Source organism: Aedes aegypti, chromosome 1 (genome assembly GCF_002204515.2).
Source record: "Aedes aegypti strain LVP_AGWG chromosome 1, AaegL5.0 Primary Assembly, whole genome shotgun sequence".
Lineage (NCBI taxonomy): Eukaryota > Metazoa > Arthropoda > Insecta > Diptera > Culicidae > Aedes > Aedes aegypti.
In genome coordinates, this window is record NC_035107.1 from 135,381,642 (window position 1) to 135,407,436 (window position 25,795).

A 25,795-nucleotide genomic window follows, 5' to 3' on the forward strand; every position below is an offset into this window, starting at 1 on the left:
GCCATCTTCAAAATCTTCGCTAAAAAAATACACTTCGATTACAGCCAAGGGGGTGGTCACTCTACACACTTCGTTGGCGCATATTTTTTTCATGCTGTGCCATCAGTGCGCCAAGGTGCGCCAAGCGCGCCAAGCTTGCTATTTGGAATAATGCTATAAAAATCCATTGAACTGAAATAACAGGAAAACATTCTCAGCAAACATTGACATCGGTAATTTTCTTCTCGTTTGCGTCAGAGAATATTATTATAAAAAATTCTCTGGATTGCATCTCGTTCCATAAACTTTAGGTGTTCTAAGTAGGATCAAGATACCTTGGCCCTTGGGTAAGGTCGCATGATGTTACGATTACTTCGACGGTAACGGCTGATTTCGCCTCACCAGGGAAGGCTTCCTATTAGACGACGGTATTTCAAGATACGTTTCACATAATCGAAGAAAAAACGGGAAGACCAAATCACTTGTGTGACATACGTATGACTTCAATGGGAAGGTTTGAGAAACGGCCCTGTTGTCTTGAGCCGGTAATGAAATATGGAGCGTCGACGGTTATATACGGGATAAAATAGGGTAGCGTGGTTGAACAGGAAGGAGTGTATAGGGGAGCTGTGGGTTAATAATTGAACAAATATTACTTTTGACTGAGTAACGCAATGAGACGTAAGTCATGTTGGACCATTTAAAATTGCTTCACACAATAAAACTTTCAAGGAGGCAAGAAAGGACATTCCCATAGAATGGTGGTTTCAACTTGATCTTAGGTTTCCTAACACATACATATTTTTTCCTTTGTTCCCGACTTTGGGATTCGCTATGAATTTAATTAAAGAGATAAAAAAAACTACAGGGGACAAGTGGTACTGATGTGTCTTTTGTTCTCTTTCTAAGGCAACTTTTTCTCGTTATATTCCTGGCTATCTCTGTCAGCAAACAATGTTCTAATAGCGTCGATCTGAAATAAAAACAAATTGATAAATGGGAAAATAACAAAATAAGCATGATAAATGGTGGAAATATGTTCCTGCTGAAACCAAAATGATTTTTTTCCGTGACTTGACGTGAAGCAAACAACAAAAAATATCAATGGTTGCTAAGATCGAAATTTCAGTTCACTGTGGTTTTTATAGCGACCTATTATGGAAAACTGCAACTTTTATGGAAATGCGCCTAAATGTGCCTAAACAGCGCCTGGTACATTGTGTAGAGGGACCACCCCTTGATTACAGCACAATCAGCCAGTTCTATTGTAGCTATTTAGCGTTGCACAAAGCACTACAATCTAGATAACATTGCATCTGCTAATATCGGCGAAATTGCGAACAACGAGAGCACGAAAAAATTTTCAGGTGGCATAGCACCATCAGCCGAATCTATTTTTCACTATCCGAAAACGCGGAACCGAGATAACCGTGACAGAAAATTCAAAACGCAGCCGCCCGCGCGCACGGCTTGCTGCGATCTCTCGCTGTGGTCAATTCGCGACTACGAAACAAAAAGAGATTTACAAAGCACTCGCACTTATGGAAAACCTTGTAAGGAACTGTCATCGTTTGCGTTAAAAAAAGCAAAAAATATATATCTCCTTGTTTTTCTCACAGAAAACCGAAGAAAACATCAGCAGCTTCGTAGTCCCGAATAAAGACAATCCACGAGACAGCTACCCAGCTACGATCAGCTGGTTTCTCGTTTGTCATGAGATTTTGACCACAGACAAACAGACGTAACACTTAGAACAAATCGCGGTCAAAATCATAGTCGAGAGAACATGTACGCCCAATGCTAAAATCAGTGTGTTTGGCCGACGAGCCAACAGATGGCGGTAGTGTGTAAACGTCAAACGCGAACAAGAATGGTGCGAGCGCTGCGGGTGATGGATTGACCACCTACGATATATTTAAATCGACCGTTAAAAAGGTGATCGATGGACAATGATGAGAGTGCGACGTCTGTTTGTCTGTGTTTTGACGTTTCGCAGTCGGAATGACCGTTCGATTACTATGGAAATTTATCCAGTGTTACGTCTGTTTGTCTTAGCGCATTTGCCCACAACGACACGCCAAGTTCCCTAGAGGGAAGAAAAACCTGCGATTTTGCTCATTTTTACTTCATTCTTATGGGAGACAGCATAGGCTAGGAGAAGTGGATGAACAAGGATGAATCTGTCATTCAAATACTTGTCAAATTTCATACAAAATCTACTTTTTCTCAGCGATAAGTTCATCCTTCATTCATGCTAGGTGAACCACTTCTCCTAGCCTATGTTGTTCATCGGATCAAACTATAGTTTCATTCATCGAGCTGAAATTTTGCACAGTTGTTATGGGACCTAAATGCAATCCAAAAACAAAAGGACTGGAGCGAGAATCTAAATTTTTCATATAACCGTGTCCCAGGCTCATATATACACTCAGGTAAATAAATTATTGAAATTCATCAAATCCCCCTTACAAAACATTAAAAAATACTTAAAACTTGATTTCGTAAGACTTTTATTAATTTCATATTATTGAAATGACAATCATAATCAAGAAAGAAACTAAGCTTAATGAATGTATACAAATTTCATTGCGCGCCTTACGATTTTCAGCAATAAAAAACGTGAAACCTGATTTCGTAAGACTATTATTGTATTCATAACATTGTAATGACAATCATAATTAAGAAATAAGCTAAACTTAATGGGAGTATACAAATTTGATTGCGCGCCTTATGATTCCCATTGCTGTTATTACTGTGAAAAAGTTATAAGGTTGTTATTATGAAAATATAACGAGCATTGTGTTAAAAGAGCTTACGTTTTCATTTACAGTTGCAGCGTCACGTCGACATTTTTTATTAGTGATTCTTGATTGTTAAACGATGTGTTCCAACTGATATTGCTGAGGTAAGTTTAATTCTTTGTCGAATGCGGACGTAGGTGTGAAATCATTAAGAATAATTATTCTATTAAGAAAAGGTTAGTTGTTGTAGCACACACTGACGTACTTTCGTATTCGTTATTACTTTCAGTTCGGCTAGGGCCTCGTCAAAGTGTCTTTGAGATGTCGTAACAAACCCCGAGAAAAGCTGAACGGAAATAATATTCAACCAGAGAGCACCATGAAACAATTGCCCTCGTTCAAACCGTAAACATTTCAGAGGTCCATTTATGGGAAGCCAATAATGATAAACGGATTTTTTTTTTGTTAAAATGAAAAAATGGTCCTATATGTTCAAGCATGGTTGAGTTTACACATAATCAAATAAATTTTATCAGTTTTTTCAACGTCTGTTTTGTATTAGAATATGAAACGTCCAAAAACGAAAATCTAGATGAAAATAGAATTTTCACCCATTTAGCTAAGCTGAGATTTGGTAAAGTTCGTGTAAATTCTATTTTCATTAGTTGGCTAATTAATTTCTCACCCTGTAGCTGATAGTTACATTAAAAAGTTTAATAATACAGTGATCCCTCCATGAGTCGATGTTCCATGACTCGATATCGACTCATGGAACCATACTGGAAACAAAATTTCATGGTTACTATGATGGTCCCTTCAAACAGCTTTCCAAAGGATTGCTGTTCCATGACTCGATATTTCCATGAGTCGATGGTCCCTTCAATATCGACTCATGGAGGTTTCACTGTATCATGAATGTAATATATAGTTCAATATACATGAAAAACGAACTGTGAATAATGATTTCCGCCATTGATAATAATGTACTTCATACCAAAGACTCTGTTCATACTGCTGATGAATTGGATTCATAAAATTTTACATCAATTTTCATAATGCTATTCTATGAAATAAGCGAGCTATCGCTTTGGCATAATTTAGATAAATTCATAAGGCGAACGTAATGAATTGCTTACCGATTTCTAGTGGCAAATAAATAAACATAAGTCAAAATAATGAATATCGATAGATTTTTTGCCTGAGTGTACCCACCCTGGATCCTTCTCAGTCTTGCGATGTTTTTACAGGGGGTCACTAAAGATGGACAAGACAGATTACAACAGCATCGAAATAAAGCATATGATAACCCCTGTGCTGTCAATTTCAGCTGTTCAGCTGACTGAAAGTTTTGTTTCTCTCGGTTCTGGCTCACTCGCAATTCGCCGTGTGTGTTGTGAAGTGGTTCATTATCGTGTAATATTTTGTAACTGCGCAGCTTTAGAAAGGCAAAACTTATTGTGAAATTGTTTCGCTTCAGAAATTGTGCAAATCACAGAACGACAACAACAATGGCAGCGTTGCAGAGAAGTTTCAACTCGTTGCTTAAACTCCGTCGTACGCAGAGTGTGCCCCTGGCCCTGTACCATGCGAATGTCCTGGACCATTACGAGAACCCCCGAAATGTAGGCTCGATGGACAAGAAAGATAAAACCGTCGGAACGGGACTTGTTGGCGCCCCGGCTTGCGGTGACGTCATGAAGCTCCAAATCAAGGTCGACGAAGACGGCAAAATCATCGACGCCAAGTTCAAAACCTTCGGATGTGGATCGGCCATTGCCTCGAGCTCGCTGGCCACCGAATGGGTCAAAGGGAAAACTTTGGACGAAGCCCGCAAACTGAAGAATACGGACATTGCAAAGGAGCTGTCCTTGCCGCCGGTTAAACTTCACTGCTCGATGCTGGCCGAGGATGCCATTAAGGCGGCCCTTGAAGATTACAAGAAGAAACAGGACAAGTAATTAGTCACTGGTGATGGAATGTGCTAACTAGTTTTAGGATACCTGTAAATTGTTGGTTATATAAGGCGTGATTTGGCAGAAAAGAAGTTTGTAGAATAAAGGCACTTCAACGTGCAAAACTAAAACACCCCAGGAAATGCATCAATCTTGTTATTGTGAATGCAAATATGTATAGGGGTAAACGGGGCAAGATGAGCACCCTAAATGGTGAGCTCGGTTTTGATGACTTAATTAACAATTCTTATTTTGATAAAATTAGTGACCATCTTTTATGGACCTGTTAATAAGTTCTTCATTCATTGCATTCGTGTCAGAATAAAAAAAAACATTTAATTTCACAATTCAATTTCATACATTATTTACAATATTTAGCAATGAACTTGTCTTGCCGTTTTGACCGCTTGTCAAATTTTATTCTCCATTCGGTTACATCATCTGGCTCGGGATCTGGACCCGCATCAGAGTCGGTGCTCACATCAACAGTTTTTTCTACTTTCATCTCGTCATCATTGTTGCTGGATATACGAGGCGCGGCCGGTATGGACGCTGCGCTTTGGGGAAAGATGGCCACCCACATAAAAATATGATATTTACAAAATAATACCATTATTTTCAAGTTTTTGGTGGGTCGAAAATTGGTGCTAGTCTCCTATAATAATTTATGAACTATTATCGAAAAAAAACTTGAAACAGTTTTTTTTAATCCACTTGTTTGTTATTTAATATGAATTTTAATACAAATAGTTTTCTGTAAAGTGGACCGTATGCTAGGCTTACAACTAAATATTGTTTTGTAATTTCACGCGTTTCCATAATTTTGAACAAGGGTGCTCATCTTGCCCCACGGATGCAATCTTATTCATATAAGGTACCGTGGGGCAAGAGTATAATGGAAATCGTATAGTTGAGATTCTTCAAATTCTAAAGACTTTAAATTGAAAACAATGAGGTCGTATATATTTTTTTAGCTTAACTCTCATCAAATATAAGCAGTATGGTGAAATTGGTTTTTATGTAAAATTGAAGAAAACAATATAGAAATAGTTTTTGAAAAATGTCTTCTTACTTTGTTTGTTAAAAGTTTGCCGTTTTGAACAATAAATTGAAAAACTAACTGTTATATTCACGATTTCTGTTAACTTCAACTTTTGTTAAGGCGTCCTAATGAACAATAACATAAATAACATGTAAACGAAGATAATTTTATTGTTGTCAATTCAATTTTCTTCTGTACAGTTAAGTTTGTTAAAATGATTCGACAACATTATAACTACAACATTTTTAATGTTAGTTCCTTATATCATGGGACAGCAATTGCATTTCTGCTCTGTAAAATTTCCACTGCTCGTTAATTGTTTTTAAGAAACCCGGATGTACCGTCAGATAACTCTTCGGGAAAGATCATTTCTTGGAACGAAATCCTTCAATAAAGTAGGTATTTAGATTCATTTTTGTGTGGATAGACCTATACTCCATTTTTATGGTTTGAACTAGCTTTACATAGACATTCCACGAGATTTCCGTGCGTTCTCTTATATTGAAACATTTCAATCAACGTCTTCCTTTCAATCGGCTGTCTGAAATAGACACATTAATATCGTAATGTTTGGCAACCTCTTGTAAAAAAGTTCCATGAATTCTAATAGCTTTCAAAGCATCGAGTATAGTGGGGCCTTCCTTAGCCGAGTGGTTAGAGTCCGCGGCTACAAAGCAAAACCATGCTGAAGGCGTCTGGGTTCAATTCTCGGTCGGTCCAGGATCTTTTCGTAATGAAAATTTGCTTGACTTCCCTGGGCATAGAGTATAACCTGCCACACGATATAACGAATGCGAAAATGGCAATTTCGGCAAAGAAAGCTCTCAGTTAATAACTGTGGAAGTGCTCATAAGAACACTAAGCTGAGAAGCAGGCTCTGTCCCAGTGAGGACGTTATGCCAAGAAGAAGAATAGTGTTTCTTGAATTATCAAGCACGTTCTGTTTTTTTACAATAATTGCAAACTTTGTTTACTAATAGCTACCTGAAAAGAAAACACAAATTCAATCTCTAATGATAAACTTTTCACTTGCCCCACGGGATTAGTGTAGCATATTATCTTTCAACCTTTTTCCAATAACTAAAATTAAACATGCAACTATCTCAAATTCCATGGAGAGCTGCTTTTCGCAGAGCAGATACCTCTCCGTAAAAGTATATCACAGCCAGACGTTACATTAAAAAATTGATGGTGTTTCAATTCAGTCAATTTTGAGCCTACGTGGAATTTTTTCCAAAGCTTTTTTATTTCAGTTTGAAACTGTCAGTGAGGACAACTTAGATGTGGTACAGAAAATTATTTTCCGCAACTTTTATCCACTGAAAATATTAAAACAAGATTGCACGCCGCCAACTTGTTACACAGTAATAGTTGACAGGTTAACAATCTTTCGCTCTATTATGCAATAATGGTTGAAAATTCTCAAGAATTTCTTTCTTATCGTAATGTTCTGAATGGCCTTAAAGGTTTACGCATGATTTTAAAACGTTAATTCATATATGCAGTAAAATATACAAATTATTTTCACTTACCCCATTTACCCACTTGCCCCGCGGCATACTTAGAATATTTTAATAAAATTTGTTTCTCCAGATTGTATATCCCCGCAGAGGAAACAATTATCATATCCGATATATTGCCGGCTTATAATTGCCTTTCATTGTTTTACTGGCAATTTAGTTTAAAAATATTCATTTTTCAATTTGATAGCTGAGAGTCTACAGAAGAGTGTTCTATAATTTATACCGTGTTATAATGCAAATACACATACCATCAGTGCACCAGTATCCGCTCATGTTTCAGTAGCCCGCTCACACTGAAAACAGATAAGTTTACACAAAGTAAATTTGAAAACTTTAGCCGCTATATGGTTCAAATCGACAAATTGAATCATACTTTGAAAATGTGTGTGTATTTACACAAATTACCTTACTTTTTATACTCGTGAGCGGGCTACTGGAACATAAGCGAGTAATGGTACGTTGACGGTATAGGGTTTAGTGTTAATTAAATCATTTTAAAATTATGTGGCAACATTTTCAGAAACCTTAAATTTTGCTGAGAAAAAATCTTTAATATTTTTGCACCTTATTTCGCCACACCTTCAAAAAGAAATCAACGTAGGAGACGAGTTTAGGAACCGAATTCAATAATGTGACGAATACTGTTGAAGGAGATCCAATATTCGTTGCTCTCGTTTGAATTACAAAAACAGTGCGTTTGACCAGTTTTCATATTTCTCCTTATAAGTATGAATTGAATGCTTTTGTTCATCACATTAACAGTGTTTAAAAATCTTTTATTTGATTTAAAAAAAATAGTTTTCCTTAGGGTGGTACATTGGTCCTATTGTTATTTGTAACATCAGTGCACCAGTAGTCGCGCATGCCCCTATTACCGCTCACTAAAGTGAAAACGGATTCGCACTAATATCTTCTGCCAACATCAACAACTTTCAATTGAAGCCGTCTGACGTTATCTTCATTAGTTTAAATAATTCTTCATATGGTCGGTGTTCATACAGAACTAAGTGCTTTTTAATGATTTCAGGAAAACTTGCCCCAGGCATTGAAAATATCAAAATATTCACATTATTGGCAGTAATAATAGAACTTACCTATTTGATGATACATCAGTATATAAATAGCATCGAAAAACAGTATTGATTTGTTTAGGGGTATCCTGTATTTTACATATTCTGATTCTATGTTGAAAACTAAGCCAGAATTCAAAGTTTCATAATTTCCCGTGCCCCGGAACTATTTTTAAAATCGCATTTGAATCACCCCTCGACAAATTTTACTTCGGGACGAGCTGTCATTATGTAAAATGAAATGTTATTGAGTCGACGGAACATAATATGTTTCCAGAGTCTATGAATGGAGAGTTGCGCGAAGAGGCTTCTTTGAATGGTTGTTCTTCTTCGTCTTCGAAAATAGCCCCTATCTGTTTTGCTGGTCTGTTCGATAGGTAGACGGTTTGACAGTTCGATAGGTAGATTTGGTTTCACTCTTCGCGCAACTCTCCATTCATAGACTCTGTATGTTTCAATCATTTACTATATCAAAAATAAGATATACAAAAAAACGTGAATTTTTCATCACTTAACAACCCAATTGATATCTATATATGAGTATCTTTATAACGCCAAAAACATGTAGTCCTGTCTGTCTGATAGAAAAATGTTAATATTAAAACCACAAACCTTGTGAACGGCTGTTGGATAAGTAGGTAATTCGGTGTGTTCCAATTACAAATCCAATTACTCGGTGTGTTCCAATTACCGCTCAGGCCAAAAATCGAACAATATATTGAAAAATGACGATTTAGGTATACAGCCTTCTTCATTTCTGTTGTAGACATGGCTTAACCATAAAAAAAATGTGAAGATAAATAACCAAATTTAAAATAATGCATTGTTTAGTGTGTTCGTCATGAAATATGTGTATGTACCATTTTTTTAACAACACACTTTACTTTGATATGTTTATCCACCATCATATTTTTTTCAAATTTATGTAAACTTTTTATTTCTAACATAAAATTTAAACTAAACGCTTTGAGAGAAAAAATTGGATTCTTGTAAGAAAAAAAACAAACATTTTTTGAAAATTAAAGTTGCTTTCACCTTTTTTAAAGATAATTTGTATCGAGCAATGTTTGCAAGTAACAAATAACGTCTCATTTTTGTAGATTTTCTGGATGATAGAACCTTGCGGGTTAGATTGTTTGAACTGAAAGTATAACCACAAATTTTATGCAGTTATCCATGGAACTACTAGCTATGCTTCATGGTGCTTCTAGGATATCTTATCAAATATTAGCATAATTATTGAGTTTTACCCCAAAAGGTCACGGCTTTTTTTATAATGTCCTAATTTCGCGCACATTCTTCTCTTAACAACAAACAAGTTTAACATGCTATATTCGCCTTCACATCTGACTACTTCTCTGAAAAGTTACTTCATGCATAAATACGTTTCACGTACAAGCGGAATATCGAGAAAGCCCATTACAGGGAAACCAGAATGTCGGACAACCAATAGTCTTATTTTGTGTGACGTACTTTACGGATGACCCTTACTTACTTCTAAGGTTTCTGGTTCGCTTAAGAAATTTAAGTTCCAGTTACCTGTGGCATTAGCGAAATCCATTAATCAAATTGTTCAAAACACATCGATTACAAGCAGTAATGCAAACTGGAATACGTGATTGTATGAACAGTGCAGAATACATATTTAAGGGTAGACAAGGCGATTTCACCAATGGGGTGGAATCAGCACCCTTTGAAGTTGACAAGGAATTGAAACAATAGGCATGTTACAAGTTACTGTTGTAAACTCAAAGAAAAAAGGAATGAATTCAAACACAATCGAAAAAAACTGCCCATATTGTCCTGAATTATTCTTACAAATTCATCATTGATGTTTGACTGTTACAATGTTCTTATTTTTTTTTTTTTTTTTGCACAGATTCTATGAGATTATTTCAGATAATTTGACAAATTTTGAATAATCATCATTTTATTCGTAAACTTTATAAGACAGCGAAAATCGTGCCGATCTAGTGTATTGGTCTAAAAATTTTGGAAATTATACAAAGATCCAAAAATTTCATTATATTCTGCTATCGTTTCTATCTTTTTTATCGATTCTATCTACCTACCTATATTCTATAAATTTTTCTTTAAAGTGGCCAAGCTGCAACATTTTCCTCTATGGATCAATGCACGTTTGAGCGGTGCCAAATTCATTCGTTACCATGGCCACATAAATAACACGGCACCGCTCAAACGTCAAATAGTGAACTCGTGCATAGGTCCATACAAAATTTAAACGAACTACGGTATGGACCGATGCACGAGTTCACTAATTTGACGTTTAAGCGGTGCCGAATTCACTAGTTTCCATGGTGACATAAATAACACGGCACCGCTAAAACGTCAAATAGTAAATCCGTGCATAGGTCCATTGAAAAGACTTTAACAAATGTTCATCTTTATTCCATGTACCTAATAGTCAAAAAAGTATTAAAAAAATAACTAAATGTAGACTAGCGTTACGGCTCATACGAAAATTTACTTTTATTTCATACAAAAAGCGTTACGGAGGGGGGAGGGAGTTGAAAATTTTCAATTTCAGCGTTACGTAAAGAATTGATGCTGCCTTACATTCAAATTAATATTAATTTGATTGTTTCACGAGTGCGCGGAATTAGGGATTCTTTTGCGCGGAATATGGAAAAGCGTTTCAAAAATGCGCGAAATTACACAATTTTAACAAGTGAACTATTTGAAAAAAATCAAATTGTCAATTATGAATACAGTCTAGTTTTTGTTTCAATAATCTAAAACAGATTTGCAAACGATCCACTCATAAAGTTTGTTGAAATTTGAAATGTTTTATTCGTTACCTGCGCGGAATTACGGCACTTTACGGTATAAGGCAATACAAAGTTTGGCGGGCCAACTAATTATTGATATAATAGTGGTAAGCTCCATCAAAGTTAATACGCCAATCGCGTATTATCCTCGATTTTACTATAGTAAAATCGAGGATAATACGCGATTGGCGTCGTAACTTTGATGGAGCTTACCACCATAAATGTTTTAAATTGCAAAATTGTGGCAAAATATTGGGCAAGATTTCTGTTACTCTTATAAATGAGGAATGCTAAGCAGAAGTTTGTTTTTCATTGACTGACTTCTAGGGACGAATGACCTTCGGGTTAAAGTCCCTCACAAACAACAACAACAACAACAACATTGACTGACTTTTATCTAATTTAACAAAAATATTGGGCTTGTTGGAACGCTACAAAAAGGTTGAGTAGACTTGAGCTAAGCAACACTCAAAACCATGCGCAAAATTATTATTTAAATTTAGTTAAAAAATGCTAAATATGCTATACACTATAGCATCCGAATTTCCACGTTTTCGTAAAAAAATAACTTTATTCAAACGAAATTTTTCCGATCACAAAAATGTCTGCCATACATCATGGCTGGCTATTCTCTATCTGTCCGTACCGGATGTCATCTGCTCAACAAATCTCGACCATCCTACAACTTCCTTCTCAACTATTCAGCACAATTCACACTCCTACCGCTACACTCAGAGAAAAACATTAATGACTCTCACAAACTGCTACAGCTTCGACCATCCTGATTTCCATTGTCCTCAATGGAGTCTTATTATCTCCTGATGTTCTCTAATTTACCTCGTACTTCTTGAAATTAGGTTTTTGTAACAATATAGCATCTCGCAAAAAGCCGACTTCAATCTTCGAAGCCCAGAAAATCCGATTCAGCATCAGAAGGTACGAATTCGTTTGAATCGTAACTCTCGTCAGTACCTACAGACTGATACAAACGCATATTAAGAGGATCAAATATACACGGAGAAATATTTTTACCTAATTTTTGAGTTTACTTTACCCAAAATTAAGTATATCGATTTTAGTTTCAACCCAAAATCTCTCGGTTTTCTCTTTCTCCCACACGAATGTTGTCAAAAATAGAGAGAGCTGCATCTATCCAATGGGGGTACTTTGGCCCAATAAGCCAAATTTGGGTAAATGCAACTTTTCTTATGTTTGGGTCGAAAGAACTCAATTTTGCGTTAAATCAACCCAAAATTGAGTATATTTTTCTAATGGAATTTAAGCCAAACTACCTAGTGGGGACCTTGGAAATTTAGCCAAAATTGAGTTATTGGGCTCAACTACGGAATTGCGTTGAAACAACCCAAAATTGAGTTGAATTCCGTCTCCGTGTACCTTCGAAAGGGATTTGTGAGACCTGGTGTCCTTCAATATCCGAAACTACATAACGGTTCCGATCAAGAACTCTCTTGACCCTATACGGACCCTTATATTTCGGCTTCAGTTTATTACTCTCGCCTACCGCTCTCACGTTACGGATCATTACCAAATCTCCCTCTTTATAGGTCGTATTCTGAGTGCAGTGTCGATCATACTGAGTCTTATTATAGTCTTGCAAAGTCTGAATACTCTCCGACGCTTTGCGTCGAATCTCCTGCATGTCACGTTCGCATTGTTCATTCAATTCGTTCAAGTAGTTGGTCATGTCACTTTGAACCTTTCGCGTTTGAACCACTCCGAATAGCAATACAGATGGTATATCATTAATTGACCGATTTATAGTATTATTCATTAGAAATTCAGCCTCCGACAACACTGAATCCCACTGTTGGTTTCGTTCCTCGACTAACTTTGAGAGTAGTGGAACTACCGTCCTATTGTACCTCTCGATCTGTCCGTTAGCCTTAGGGCATGCTGTTGCAGTTAACACGTGAACTATCCCATGGTCCGTGGTCATTTTCTTGAAGCTTTCGGAAGTAAAACAGGATCCTCGGTCGGAAACCAATACTTTAGGTCGCGAATACGTGTGAACATAATTTTTAAGGTATTTATTCACTTCCTTGGTGTTCGTGGTTTTGGTAGGATATAGGCCTATTTACATGACGTCTCAAATCAGCTGATCGGGAAGCACTTTGACAGTTCTTCTATGAAAATGACAGGCCCGTGTTAGCACCGGTCCTCCACCGATGTAAACAAATGCATAGACGGATCTGTCACATGAAAAGGCCTATAGCTTCAAGAACTTAGTGAACGCGTCACATATACCGAATATGTACTTGTTACCGCATTTTGTCGTTTCCAATGGTCCTATATGATCGACATGAACCATGTCGAAAGGTACATTCGGTTTCGCGATACTGTTCAGTTTTCCATCGTACTTACGCTGTTTCGGATTATATGCTATGCATACAATGCACGCCTTAATATGATCTGAAAGTTTTTCACGCATTCTTGGGAACCAGTATAAACGTTTAATCATTTCGCAGACCTTATCTATCCCAAAATGTCGAGTTTCATTATGAAACTTGTAGATAATCGATTGCTCCATGTTGTTGGGAACATAAAGCAAAGATTTTTTATCGACAATCTTGTAGAGAATTCCTTCGCGAATCTCGTAACCGTCCAATCGATCATTAATTACGTTCTGTTTCAGTTTTTGAATGTTATCATCTCTCAACTGGTTCACATATAAGGCGTTATTAAAAACATTTGATATTTCGCGCTCATCTTCATCGAGAATGTAGATATGTATTCTCGACAGTGCGTCGACATGACGCATTCGGTCGCCACTACGATGTACAATTTCATAATCGTACTGTTCAAGGAATAATGCCCACCTCGCGATTTTTGGGCTTACGTCGCGCTTGTCCAGAGTTGTGCGAAGCGAATTACAATCCGTTACAATAGTAAAATGAATGCCAAACAAGTAAATCCGGAATCGCTGTATACTATAGATCACCGCAAGCGTTTCGAGTTCAAAGCTATGAAGCTTCGCCTCTGAAGAAGATGTTCTCCTACTGAAAAACATCACGGGATGAAACTGATTGTCAACCATCTGTCTTTGAACTAAAATTGCGCCAAATCCTGCAGCAGATGCATCGGTATGCAACTGAGTTTCCGCGATCGGTGAAAAAATACTCAAAACCGGTTTTGAAACTATGGCTTCTTTCAAACGGTTGAAAGCCACAATATGAATTGCCGTGAAGTTGAACTCATTTCCTTCTTTCATCAAATCGTACAGGGGAGACGCGATCCTGTTAAACTGAAAGATGAACTTGCGAAAATAACTTACTAAACCGAGGAACCGTTGAAGACTCTTCTTCGAGGTAGGAATCGGTATTGCTCGCACTGATTCAATATGATGTTCCGACGGTTGTATCTGATTATGAGAAACTTCGTATCCCAAATAATCAATTCGCGTTTTTAAGAACTTACACTTTTCGTAATTTAGATCCAAAAGGTTATCCGATAGTATATTGAACAGTTCAGTCAATATTTCGAGATGCTCTTCGATAGACTCAGACGCCACGAGAATATCGTCTATAAATACAACGATTTTGCCGGATTTGATCATTTTGTTAAGTATTTTCGAAATATACTTCACGAAAATGGAAGGAGAATTCGCGTAACCGAACGGCAAACGGTTAAACTCGTATTGTCCCTCGCTTGTTACGAAAGCAGTGTATTTTCGCGATGACTCTACTATTTCTACGTGGTGGAACCCATTTTTAAGATCCAGTGTTGAGAAATATCGTTTTCCCTGAAGCTTCAGTATCTGATCCTCAATTATAGGTAAAGGATAGTGCATGCGTTCTACAAGGCGATTGAGTGGTTTATAATTAACGCACATTCGATAGCTTCCATTTTTCTTACGCGTCAACACCACACGGCTGGTGTACGGAGAATCACTTTCGCGAATAATATTTCTCTGCAGAAGATCTTCTACAATACGATTGAGTTCTTGCCTTTCAAAGTTGCTCAGACGTGCAGGCGTTGCAGTAAAGTATTTGTCATTTTTCAGTTCAATTTCACATTTATAATCTGTCAGAGGTCGATTTGGCCTTTCACGATCAACGTAATTGCGGTAGAAGATATCGACAACATTCGAATAACATTTAATAGTTTCCTCATTATCACCCACGTCGAGGGTCAAACGTTGATCAAGAATCGTAGATTCATCACCGTTATCCTGATCAGAATCGACAAAAACATGTCTCATCAACTCCACATCGTAGCAATTTGAACCTTGTCCCGTATTACTGGGATCGGAAAAACAAACAGTTCTAATGTTATTCAACTGAAGAAAATCACGACCCAAAATAATATCAACACTCATAGTCGAGTCCGGAACCAAAATGAAGCGAACATCGAAAACGGCTTGATTCGCGATCAATTTCGTATTCACTGAACCTAACTGTTTAATTTCCGTATCATTTGCTCCAAAAAGAGCTTCAACGTGACTTGGTTGCATGTTCACATTACGAGGGAAATTAGAAACCTTGAGCAGACTTACCGCGCTACCTGAATCTACTAAGCAATCTAGCTCCTTCAACTCTGTTCCAAGGATGACCTGCGCCATGACTCGGGAATCGGCATCCGTACTCAAAATCTTCGTCTCCGATTCAAGTTGTTTATTGTTCTCCCTGACGATGTTGGTGCTAAGCTTGCTGGGCCCCGCTGTTGACACTGCAGATCTAGTCGCTGTTACTGCTTTCTTCATGCAACCGGTCGCCGTATGACCGCTTTGCAGACAGTTCGAACATCTTTCCATTCGTTGTGGCTTCGGGCAATTTATCGACTTATGACCATCCTCGTTGCAATTGTAACAAATGAACGGTCCTTTCGGCTTCGATGGTCCCAGTAGGCTTCGTTCTTCGGTGGTTTGTTTGAACGGTTTCACACTTTCTTTCTTCTTCCGATGATGCAAGTTCGTTTCGCACCATTTGATGTGATCCAGTAGCTGATAAATATCCTCATACTGCCGGGAAATCAAGCTTTCGTAGATCGGGTCGTGCGACAAACCACGAATAACATACACGATTATGGCTTCAGTACTGACTCCTCCAGAAATCCCCAAAGCGTTGACTCGAAAAACAAAATGCTCGTAAGACTCGTTAGACTGCTTTGCGACCTGCTGGAGTTCCTGATGAACGTCGGCTTCGTTTCGATGATCCGGAAATGCTTTAACAAGCATCAATCTGAACGCTGCGTAAGAATTAATGATGTTGCGAAACCCATTGTACCACTCTAATGCTGCTCCTACCAGTCGGCAACTTGCATACAGCAAACATGTTGCATCCGTCCACCCGTACATTCCAGCATAATGCTCGATTGTTTGTAACCATCTGGTCACGCCAGTTCCCTCGCTGAACTCCGGGATCAAATGCTTGAGCTCCTCCGGATGCAGTAGTCGCTCCTGATTTTGCTCAGGGCATGACTGTCTGTGCTTTCGCGGCATGCTCATAATCCGTTAGTACTTTTCACTAATAGAAATCGTACTCTCGTATCGGGCTCGGCCTCCGCCACAACTGCCACGGTTAACTTCGAAGTTATTTCCGATCGTAAACTCGAAATCGACGTCACTTAAAGCGGTGCCGGTCGGATCCCACTTCTGATTTACTATAGCATCCGAATTTCCACGTTTTCGTAAAAAATTAACTTTATTCAAACGAAATTTTTCCGATCACAAAAATGTCTGCCATACATCATGGCTGGCTATTCTCTATCTGTCCGTACCGGATGTCATCTGCTCAACAAATCTCGACCATCCTACAACTTCCTTCTCAACTATTCAGCACAATTCACACTCAGAGAAAAACATTAATGACTCTCACAAACTGCTACAACACCAAATTTTTATTGCTGTAAACCAGCAAATTTTTGCTCTTTTGCTATTGCTCTTAGAAAAACTTGATTATTAAAAATTTCTCCATAATAAAACTTTGTCCCAAACATTTGTTCACTATCAAGATTCTATGACGAAAATTTAAAAAAATAGAAAAGTAGGGCTTTTGTGTAGTGTAGTGCAAAAATAAGTTTTCCCAAAGCAAATCCCATACAAACTTTGAACGACTGGCGCTTAAATATAGTTTCACCGATCAAGCTGAAATTTTGCAGTTGCCATAGGATCAAAATTCATTCCAAAAAGTGGACTGGAACGAGAATCTATTTTTTCATATAACCGTGTCCCAGGCTAATGCATATGCAAAAATGGTGAATTGGCAGAGAAAGCTCTCAGCTGATAAGTGTGGAAGTGCTCATAAAAACACAAGCTGAGAAGCAGGCTCCATCCCAGTTGAGACGTAAATTAAATTCTGTAACTTCTTATTCTTTAGCTTTCGGAAAAAAACACATACAAGTACCTTTTCCACATTCGATTATATTATGCTTTCACCACATAGCTCTTTGAACACCGGACAGTTTATTGTAATCGGCCAGATGCCTCCACACGATTCGACTCACTCGCCATCGATGGACAATACCTCGGGATCTGGAAGTGACGGCACAACGTTCCCTCACTCGCACCAGGGAGGTGTCCCGTGGGAAGGCATGAATTTCCGCACTGGCCATTTCGCGCAGCTCCACCGGGAGGATTGTATTCTTTCTCAGTGAATTTACCCGCAGCCGGTCCTTGGCATGCTCCACTACACACTTTCGCCGTTTGGCATCCTTAATCATCCGCCAATCGGTCCATTTGGTGCGAACTTGTTGAAACTGTAAAGTAGTTTTAGAAGAGGTCGTTATTCACTACACTTTACATTGATCTTATCTTTAATTGCTTACCCCGTAACCGGCTAAGTTCGTTCCGGATGTGGCGAATTTGGAAACAAGATTCGCTACTACGGACATGGTTCCACGATACTCTGAGACACAGATTACATAAAACGTGAGTGCGTTGTGTTGATTGAAAATAAAATATGAATCTGTACGATCAAAACATTGGGGATGTCAAAAGCTGGTGACGCTTCACAGAATGAACGTAAAATGAACTGCAAGATGAACTGAAGCTTTCTGAATGCATTCATGAGGTTCAGGCACGCAAATAGTTTTTGAATCAAACAGTTGTTGAGAGATACCTGTCGTACCGGTCGTACCTTAGCAAATAATTTCCTTCCTTAGGGGAAGGGTGGCCAGGATTTTCATCAGGGAGGGGCGAGATTGAGGTCTCATGAGCTGTTTCATAAAAAAAAAACATTTTTTTATACTTTTTACATTTTTCGTGCGCGATTAACTAGTTAAACTGAACTTTTGCATGAGACATAAATTATTTTCCTTCTAAGGGTATCATGTATTTTAGACAGGCTAAAGATCTAAACGGCGATCGATTTACTGCATGATGATATTTATTACGTAATGTTTCTTATATTTTTAATGTATTACCAATTACTGTACTTTGTATTTCTTGTGATATAAAGCTTCAGCATTAGCTTCTAAAATAACGTTCCTTAGCGGCCTGTCTGTCATACATTTTGAACATGTGAATATAATTTGGACAGGGGCGTTTATCTATCTAATATCATTTATCTAATATCGGTACAATAGTATGTCTTAAAATGAAAGGTCTAGTGGCGTACCCAGAAAATTGCTCTGGGAGGGAGGTTGATTTATTTTAGATGATTCATAGTACTGTGAAATGGAGTGACATCGATGAGTGATATACCATCAGTGCACCAGATTCCGCTCATTTAAGGGAAGTTTTGTGTTCAAATTAGCGTTGGGCGATTTTGAATCGATGTTCCGAAAATCGATGTTTGCATTCCGATTAATCGATTTTTTGAATCGATGTTTGGAGCACCTAAAATCGGCTGAATCGATTCTTTTCATTCGATTTTTTGATTTGATGCATTTTGTTGAAATCGTTAAATATTTCTTTACAAGTTTGTGGAAAAGAGACCATATTTTGAACTAGCCTTGAAGTAGCAAATCGGTTCGATTGATTTTCAAAACTGATTTGATTGAAAGATGTTGAAATCGAATACAAATGCATTTGGTCCCATTACAAACTTCATAAATTTCAATTTTCATCCGATTCGAATCGATTCAAAAACATCGATGCAAAGTATTTGATTAAATCGGTGAATCGATTCGACAGTTCAAATGTGAATCGATTCAGTAACATCGATGTTCTGGACAAATTTGCCCAACGCTAGTTCAAATGTTTATTATAAAACAACTATGGACCAATGCACGAGTTCACTAATTTGACGTTTGAGCGGTACCGAATTCACTTGTTTCCATGGTCACGTAAATAACACGGCACCGCTCAAACGTCAGGTAGTGAACTCGTGCATCGGTCCATTGTGCCGATTAATAATATTTTTATGTCACAATGTAGCTCCAAGTATAGGTAGTTAACGGCAAAATAAATTGAATTTGAAAAACTTTCATAAAAAAAATATGTTAATGCATTGGTTACTGCATCTAAGTGTTCCTATTTCCGCTCTCCGTAAACAGATTTCGTGACGAACTTACTGAAAAAATGCATGATTTTGAATTTCGTTACTTATCCTGATATGTTTTATCGTCAAACCATGGCTACTACTGCAATAAAGAAAGCTGTATACTAAAATCGACATTTCTTTAAAATTTTGTTTAATTTTTTGCATGAGCGGTTGTTGGAACACACAAACATACCTAGTGGTCCAATAACCGCTCACGAGGTCTTGTGTTTTCAATATACAAAGTTATTTTATCAAATGAAAATAATGTCAGACGACTTCATTTGCAAAGTTGTTAATATTGCTAGAATATATCCGTGCGGAAAATGTTGGTTTTTGACACGGAAAATCAATTTTTACACTAGTGAGCGGATATAGGGGCATGAGCGAATACTGGTTCACTGATGGTACTCTTAAATTTGATAATTTGATTTTTATTCGGGAAGCTGTTTTACTTCCAAAGTTATCATATTTAAAAGAACCTAGAACATTATTTTAAAAACAAAAAGCATAACTATGGAAGTGCTCATAAAAACACTAAGCTGAGAAGTAGGCTCTGTCCCAGTGGAGACGTAATGCCAAGAAAAATGAGAATATATTCAGATTTTTCCCAAGAAACTATCAAAGTTACCCCATTTTATGGGAAGCATGCACTTCAAAAGAAAAGTAATCTCCTATTTCGATGCGTGGGAAATTTCTTGCAAGAAATGCACAAGAAAAACATTTTTCTTTGATTGCATTACGCAGTTGAAAAGAAATTTTTAATTCAAATGGAGCTCACTGTAGAAAATTTCTTGACCATTTCTTGGGCAGAAATTTTTACTATATTTGAGCTGAACAGCATACCTATCTTTACGGTACAAACACTTTTAAGTGTCCCATCAGAGGTATTGATTGAATAACTTTAAGACTTTTTCCAGGAATTTTAGAAACTATTTCAAGTTTTTTTTATTTTCCAAGGATTTCACAAAGTATTCGTCAAAAAATTCCACTTTTGAATTTATCTAGGAATCATATCAGAGATACCGCATGATATTTTTTTTTTCACGAATCAAGGTAAGACTTTTTATCAAATTTATCAAAATTCATGTAACAAAATATTAGAATTCTTATAAAATTTTCTTCTTGATTTCTTTCGGATTCATCACCATTCACCATTCTAGTAAAACATCTCTCAGATGTCTTAAATTCTTCCAAAGATTTATTCAAGCTTATTTTCAATGATTGCTGGAAATCCACCAAAATACTAACAGAAACTTGCTCAGAAACTAGAGCTCTCCTTGAGATTATTTTAATAGTTCCAGAAAGTTGAGAAATTCCTACATCAAAAGCTGTAAAACTTTTTAGATGTGATACCTCGAGTTTTTCCTGTCTGAACCCGAAAAAATACAACTATAAAAATATCCAAGAGAAAACCCTTCATCCAAAAGAAAAAATCAACATCGTGAAGAGAATACCAGAAAAAAATTTTGGAGAAGTTTATAAGGTGGTATCTAAAAATTTCTATTGAAATTCCTGGAAGAATTGCTTTATTGATTCTCAGATTTATTCAAGACGAAACACTTTTGAAATAATATCCTGATGGTAAATCTTGGCATTCTTACCTAAAGAAAGGTTTGGAGTTCTCCAAAAATTCCTTTAAGAAAATTAGTGAATGAATTTTCCAATATATTTCTGGATTTTGTTTTGGATGTATTGCAAAATGCTTCAACATTTAGATGTGTCATCCTAAGATGAAGTGCTTTAAAACTATCATTAGCTTTCTATCATTGATTTCTGCCCTAAGTTTATAGAAGAATTATTTTCAAAAATCCTTGTAAAAATATTTAGTAAAAATGCTTTAAAAAATTTTCTGGAAAATTCACAAGAAGACTTCACAATTTTCTTAGGCAGACATTTTTGTGGGAACGTTAACTCATGGAGTTGTTCTAGGCAGAATCTCAAAAAAGTACAAATCTAAGTATGCTGTTCCGCCCAAGAAAAGTAAAAAATTCTGCGGAAGAAATGGTCAAGAAATTTAGAAATTTTGTACAGTGAGCTCCATTTGAAATGACATTAAATGAAATTTTCTTTTCAACTGCGTATTGCGATCAAAGAAAAATGCTTTTCTTGACCATTTCTAGCAAGAAATTTTCCACGCATCGAGATAGGCGTTTACTTTTCTGTTGAAGTGCATACTTCCCACAAGGAGCAATTTGCAAAATATATTAAAATATAATCACTAGGAATCATTTAAAAAAATGTGACTTTTGAAATAAAATCAGGCTGAAATCCAGAGTAATGTACTTGAAAACCATACAACATACCGAAGGAATCTTTGCATACTTTATTGGATACTTTCATGCGATAACTTCCTTGTGTTGCTAAGAATGTCTAAATAATTCTAGTGAAGTCATTACATAGTTAGATTTTGCAAAAGTTTTGGACACATTTCATACTAATTCTCGAAGGATTTCAATCATGAATTATTATTGTTATTTAGACAACCTAATAAGAAATCAACAAGAGGGACTCTTGTAAAAATCAGAAAAAAAGTTTTTTTTTCTAGCATAGCATAGCATAGCATAGCATAGACTGACTGTACATGTCAATGGTTGCTACTCTGGTAAGAATTGCTTTACGATCCAAATGAATAAGGGATGGGAGTTTCCGCTTACTCTCGAAGTGCAATTTTAGCAGATCTAGTATTGTTCACCAATAACGGCGCCGGCCAAGTCCTTACAGTCAGTTGGGATAGGGAAGAAATGTTAGGGTGTAATGATTGTTGCTTCTAGAGACCGAGAATACCTCTGCATCTCCACAATCACCACGGATGGACAAGGGGGAAATATACGACTTATGTTTAAAGCTAGTTTTGTATTTTTGTCTCGAGAAGTTTTTGGTAGAAGATTTAAAAAATACGTCAACATCTATAATGTCGAACATTTCAAAAGAAGTTTTTATTGATGGCGAAAACTGAAAATTATATGTATATATTTTGAATCATATGAAACAGGAATAATGCCGACATTTGTAGTGACGAACCATACATAGTTTGTTTGAAAATTACATATGAGTATAACTGTGCATTTTTGTCTCGAGGTGGTAGAAGTTTTACAAAATACGTCAACATTCCCAATGTCGAACAATTCAAAAGATGTATTTAATAATGTCAAAAAGAAAAAAATATATGTATATTGAAATTGTATAAAAAAAGCATAATGCCGACACTTATAGTGACGAACTATACAAAGTTTGTTTTAATATTACATAAAAGTTACGCTTTAAAGAAAAATGTGTTATCATAAGCATGAAACGAACTCTCCAGTTGGTAATCCATCCTCGACTGAACACAAATATCTCACACAGTGCGAACAGCAAAACTTCTTGGCGTCCTGAAAACAAACCGTCTTGCTTGGGCCTTCCCAAACACCTACCCAGCAAGACGCCTCAGAAAAAAAATCTATGATTTTAAGTAAAATCTTTGCGAAAAGCCTGACAGGTATTTAATTCGACTTAAATGAATCTCAGAATTCGCAAAGAATTATATCAAAGACAAGCAGACGTAACACTGTCGAAATCTCCACCGATCACTCATTTAAAACAGTATTTTGTCCAAAATGCTCACCAGAGGATGATGGTGTGAGATGGGCGATGAATTCTAGAGAAAGTATTACGTCTGTTTGTCTGTGGTGATATCATGATGCAATTCTATATATGAATGCTACAATTTTGAAAAATGTGTATTCCTTTCACCAAACCAATTAATTTTGTTTTTTTTTTTTTTTTTCGGCGAGCAACGCCTTCCTCTTCTGCCCACTAGCTACGCTCAATTTGTAAATTGTTACGACTCATATAAAATTTGAAGAACATTTATACAGAATGTGTTACAAGGGGATGGGTGGATATCAAAAATGGTTATTTTAAGCGTTATGAAATTTGTGTATGAAAATATCATGTTGAAGGTGTCTTCATCGGATTCCCCGACCAGGATCTTTTCGCAATGATTTTTTATCTTGCCTGTGTAAAGAGTATCATCGCGTTTGCAACACGATATAAGAAATCTCAGATATAAATTTCATCAGTTGTGAAACCTAGTGATTCTTTCACGAATTTCAAGATTTTCGTTTGGGAATATTACAAGGGAACTTCTGCAAATTTTTCTTTAGGATTATTTTATCAAGTAATATTTCACTTCTTCCGGAATTTATCCTGGGATTTCTTACAAGACTTTGGATAAGAAATTTCAACAATTCAACTAGTTGTTTCCTTATCGATATTTTATGAAATTAATCCAGAGATTTTTCTTTTTTCTTTTGATTTTCTCGGCAAATTTCGTTTAGAATTTAGAATTTTTTTTTGTGTTCAGTTGGAGCTGCCTGATAGCTTTACTTGCCAAGGCTAAGCCCTCGGTCTGGCTTTTGCCAAGTTTCCCCTCTACCAGGACCAATACTCAGACGGACTAGGCAATGGCGCCCACATTAACACTGTTTTTTCATTGTAAAAATACCCATATTCCCTTGCTTCTGAGAAAAGGAAGCGTTGTGGAAATCAGCAACTCCATTAGAATTTCTTTGAAATGTAGTGTCATTACCATATTGTCTAATCGAAATGGTTTTGAATAATGTGTCATTTAAGTGTCCTTTTAAGTCGTCAAGTCTTAACAAAATTAGGTTGTTTAGTATTAGTTTTAATTCACTTCGTTATTCTTGTTGTTGAAAGTATTAATTGGTCATTGCGTTCATATGTCCTTGAAGAAATGAGTCACTTTCCTTGTCTGTTCAACAACTAGCATGTGTACCCTAATGATCAATCTCAGCGTCGTACTTTCCATAGTCATTTCCTAGTTATCTTAGGTTTTAACATATATTACCGTCTCCTACAAGATTCACTTCTTAGTGGCAAATTTAAATGCTTCATAACGCCTACTTTCTACTTAAAAATTTTGCGAAAATGAAGCTAGAATTAGATTGTTTATACCATTGTTACAAAAGAGATATTCCTTAATATGGCAATGTAAAAATCATATTAAAATATAATTATCGCCATTTATTTCTACTTAGTGAATCTACTAGTCATTTTCCTCAGAGTAATATTCCCTCATATGTAATAACGATGTGTCTAGCTAACTAATTGTAAGAGTGGCTACGGATCATTCTGGTTATCAAAATGCAAACTGATTGTCGCCAATACATAGTATAAATGTCCACTTCTAATAGATTAATTATTTGAAATGGGCATCAATGCTAGCAACGACGCAGAATGTCCGTTGGATCATATCCGAAAGATTATTGCGTCTATGCCAGACGCGGCTTTAAGCAAAAATGCCGAAATGTGCCCTACCATCGCGGCAAGGTCGCATAACCATTCGTCTAGAATTTAGAATTTAAGCCGAAATGTCTCTAAGGATATAATTGAGAATTACGAGATTATCACAGAAGGCCGAATCACAAAAGGCCAAATCACAAAAGGCTGAATACGCCTAGTCACAAGACGTTTCAAATCAGCTGATCGGGAAGCTCTTTGACAGTTCTTCTAAGGAGATGACAGTCCCGTGTTAGCACCGGTCCTCCACCGATGTAAACAGACAAATGTAGACGAACAGATGTAGACGGACCTGTCACATGGAAAGGCCATTAGAATTGAAAATTTCAAACCTAAAGAATGAAGCTTGAATATGAATATGAACGTCAATGCCTTTTTAAATGCAGTCATGTCAGTAAACATTGAGGATACAGAAACTGAGGCGGCAGAAGGCCGCCGAAGACTCCGATATCCAAAGGGTGTTGTGACATGTGCATTCAACATGTCATTCCTATTCCTACATTTTAGCATATCCAGCAGACCACACCAGTGGAAACATGCGATCGTAAATTACCGTCATGGGCATTGAACCATCAGTTCAATGCCTGCTCAAAATAGTCAGCACTTATGGCAACTGCCAGAAGTGTCGGGTAACAATTTATTGAACCATGCTGTTGCCATCCGCAGGCATGGCCCTTTTTGGAATACTCTATCTTTCTCTTTTCCGCATGCATTGATCACTGATAGGTGATCGCCTACATGCTGTTTCACATAGATCGAAGCTTCGAGTGTCTCCAGTAGGACCTTGTAACAAATCAATTTGAAATAAAGAATCATTCTTGACTGGAAAGCGCGAGAGTTCATACCTCTAGTGATGACAATCGTCCAAGTAGAAATGAACGTTACAGTGTGCATGGCATCCATTCGGATGCAAACAATTCCAGGCGTTTGCAGGGTATAATCGGTATAATGCAAACA

General features: G+C 36.9%; 3 protein-coding genes across 3 annotated transcripts in view; 1 reads left to right on the forward strand and 2 right to left on the reverse strand.

Annotated features, from left to right (window-relative positions):
- Window positions 1-933: 933 nt before the first annotated feature.
- Window positions 934-25,795, reverse strand: part of LOC5564073 (zinc finger protein 2) — a 51,794-nt gene continuing 26,932 nt past the window's right edge. Inside the window, exon 5 of the mRNA XM_021848134.1 lies at window positions 934-952. The gene's annotated coding sequence lies outside the window, so the exon portion shown is untranslated. The remainder of the gene's footprint in view (window positions 953-25,795) is intronic.
- LOC5564047 (iron-sulfur cluster assembly scaffold protein IscU) lies at window positions 4,007-4,815 on the forward strand. Its single transcript, XM_001648307.2, has 2 exons — window positions 4,007-4,133; window positions 4,198-4,815. Exon 2 carries the CDS (start codon window positions 4,229-4,231, stop codon window positions 4,676-4,678), a length of 450 nt encoding a protein of 149 aa, XP_001648357.1. The 5' UTR covers window positions 4,007-4,133; window positions 4,198-4,228; the 3' UTR covers window positions 4,679-4,815.
- LOC5564058 (28S ribosomal protein S14, mitochondrial) lies at window positions 17,456-18,046 on the reverse strand. The gene is made up of 2 exons (XM_001648308.2): window positions 17,880-18,046; window positions 17,456-17,810 (listed from the first exon to the last, which is right to left on the reverse strand). The coding sequence occupies exons 1-2, from the start codon at window positions 17,943-17,945 to the stop codon at window positions 17,487-17,489; spliced, it is 390 nt and encodes a 129-aa protein (XP_001648358.1). The 5' UTR covers window positions 17,946-18,046; the 3' UTR covers window positions 17,456-17,486.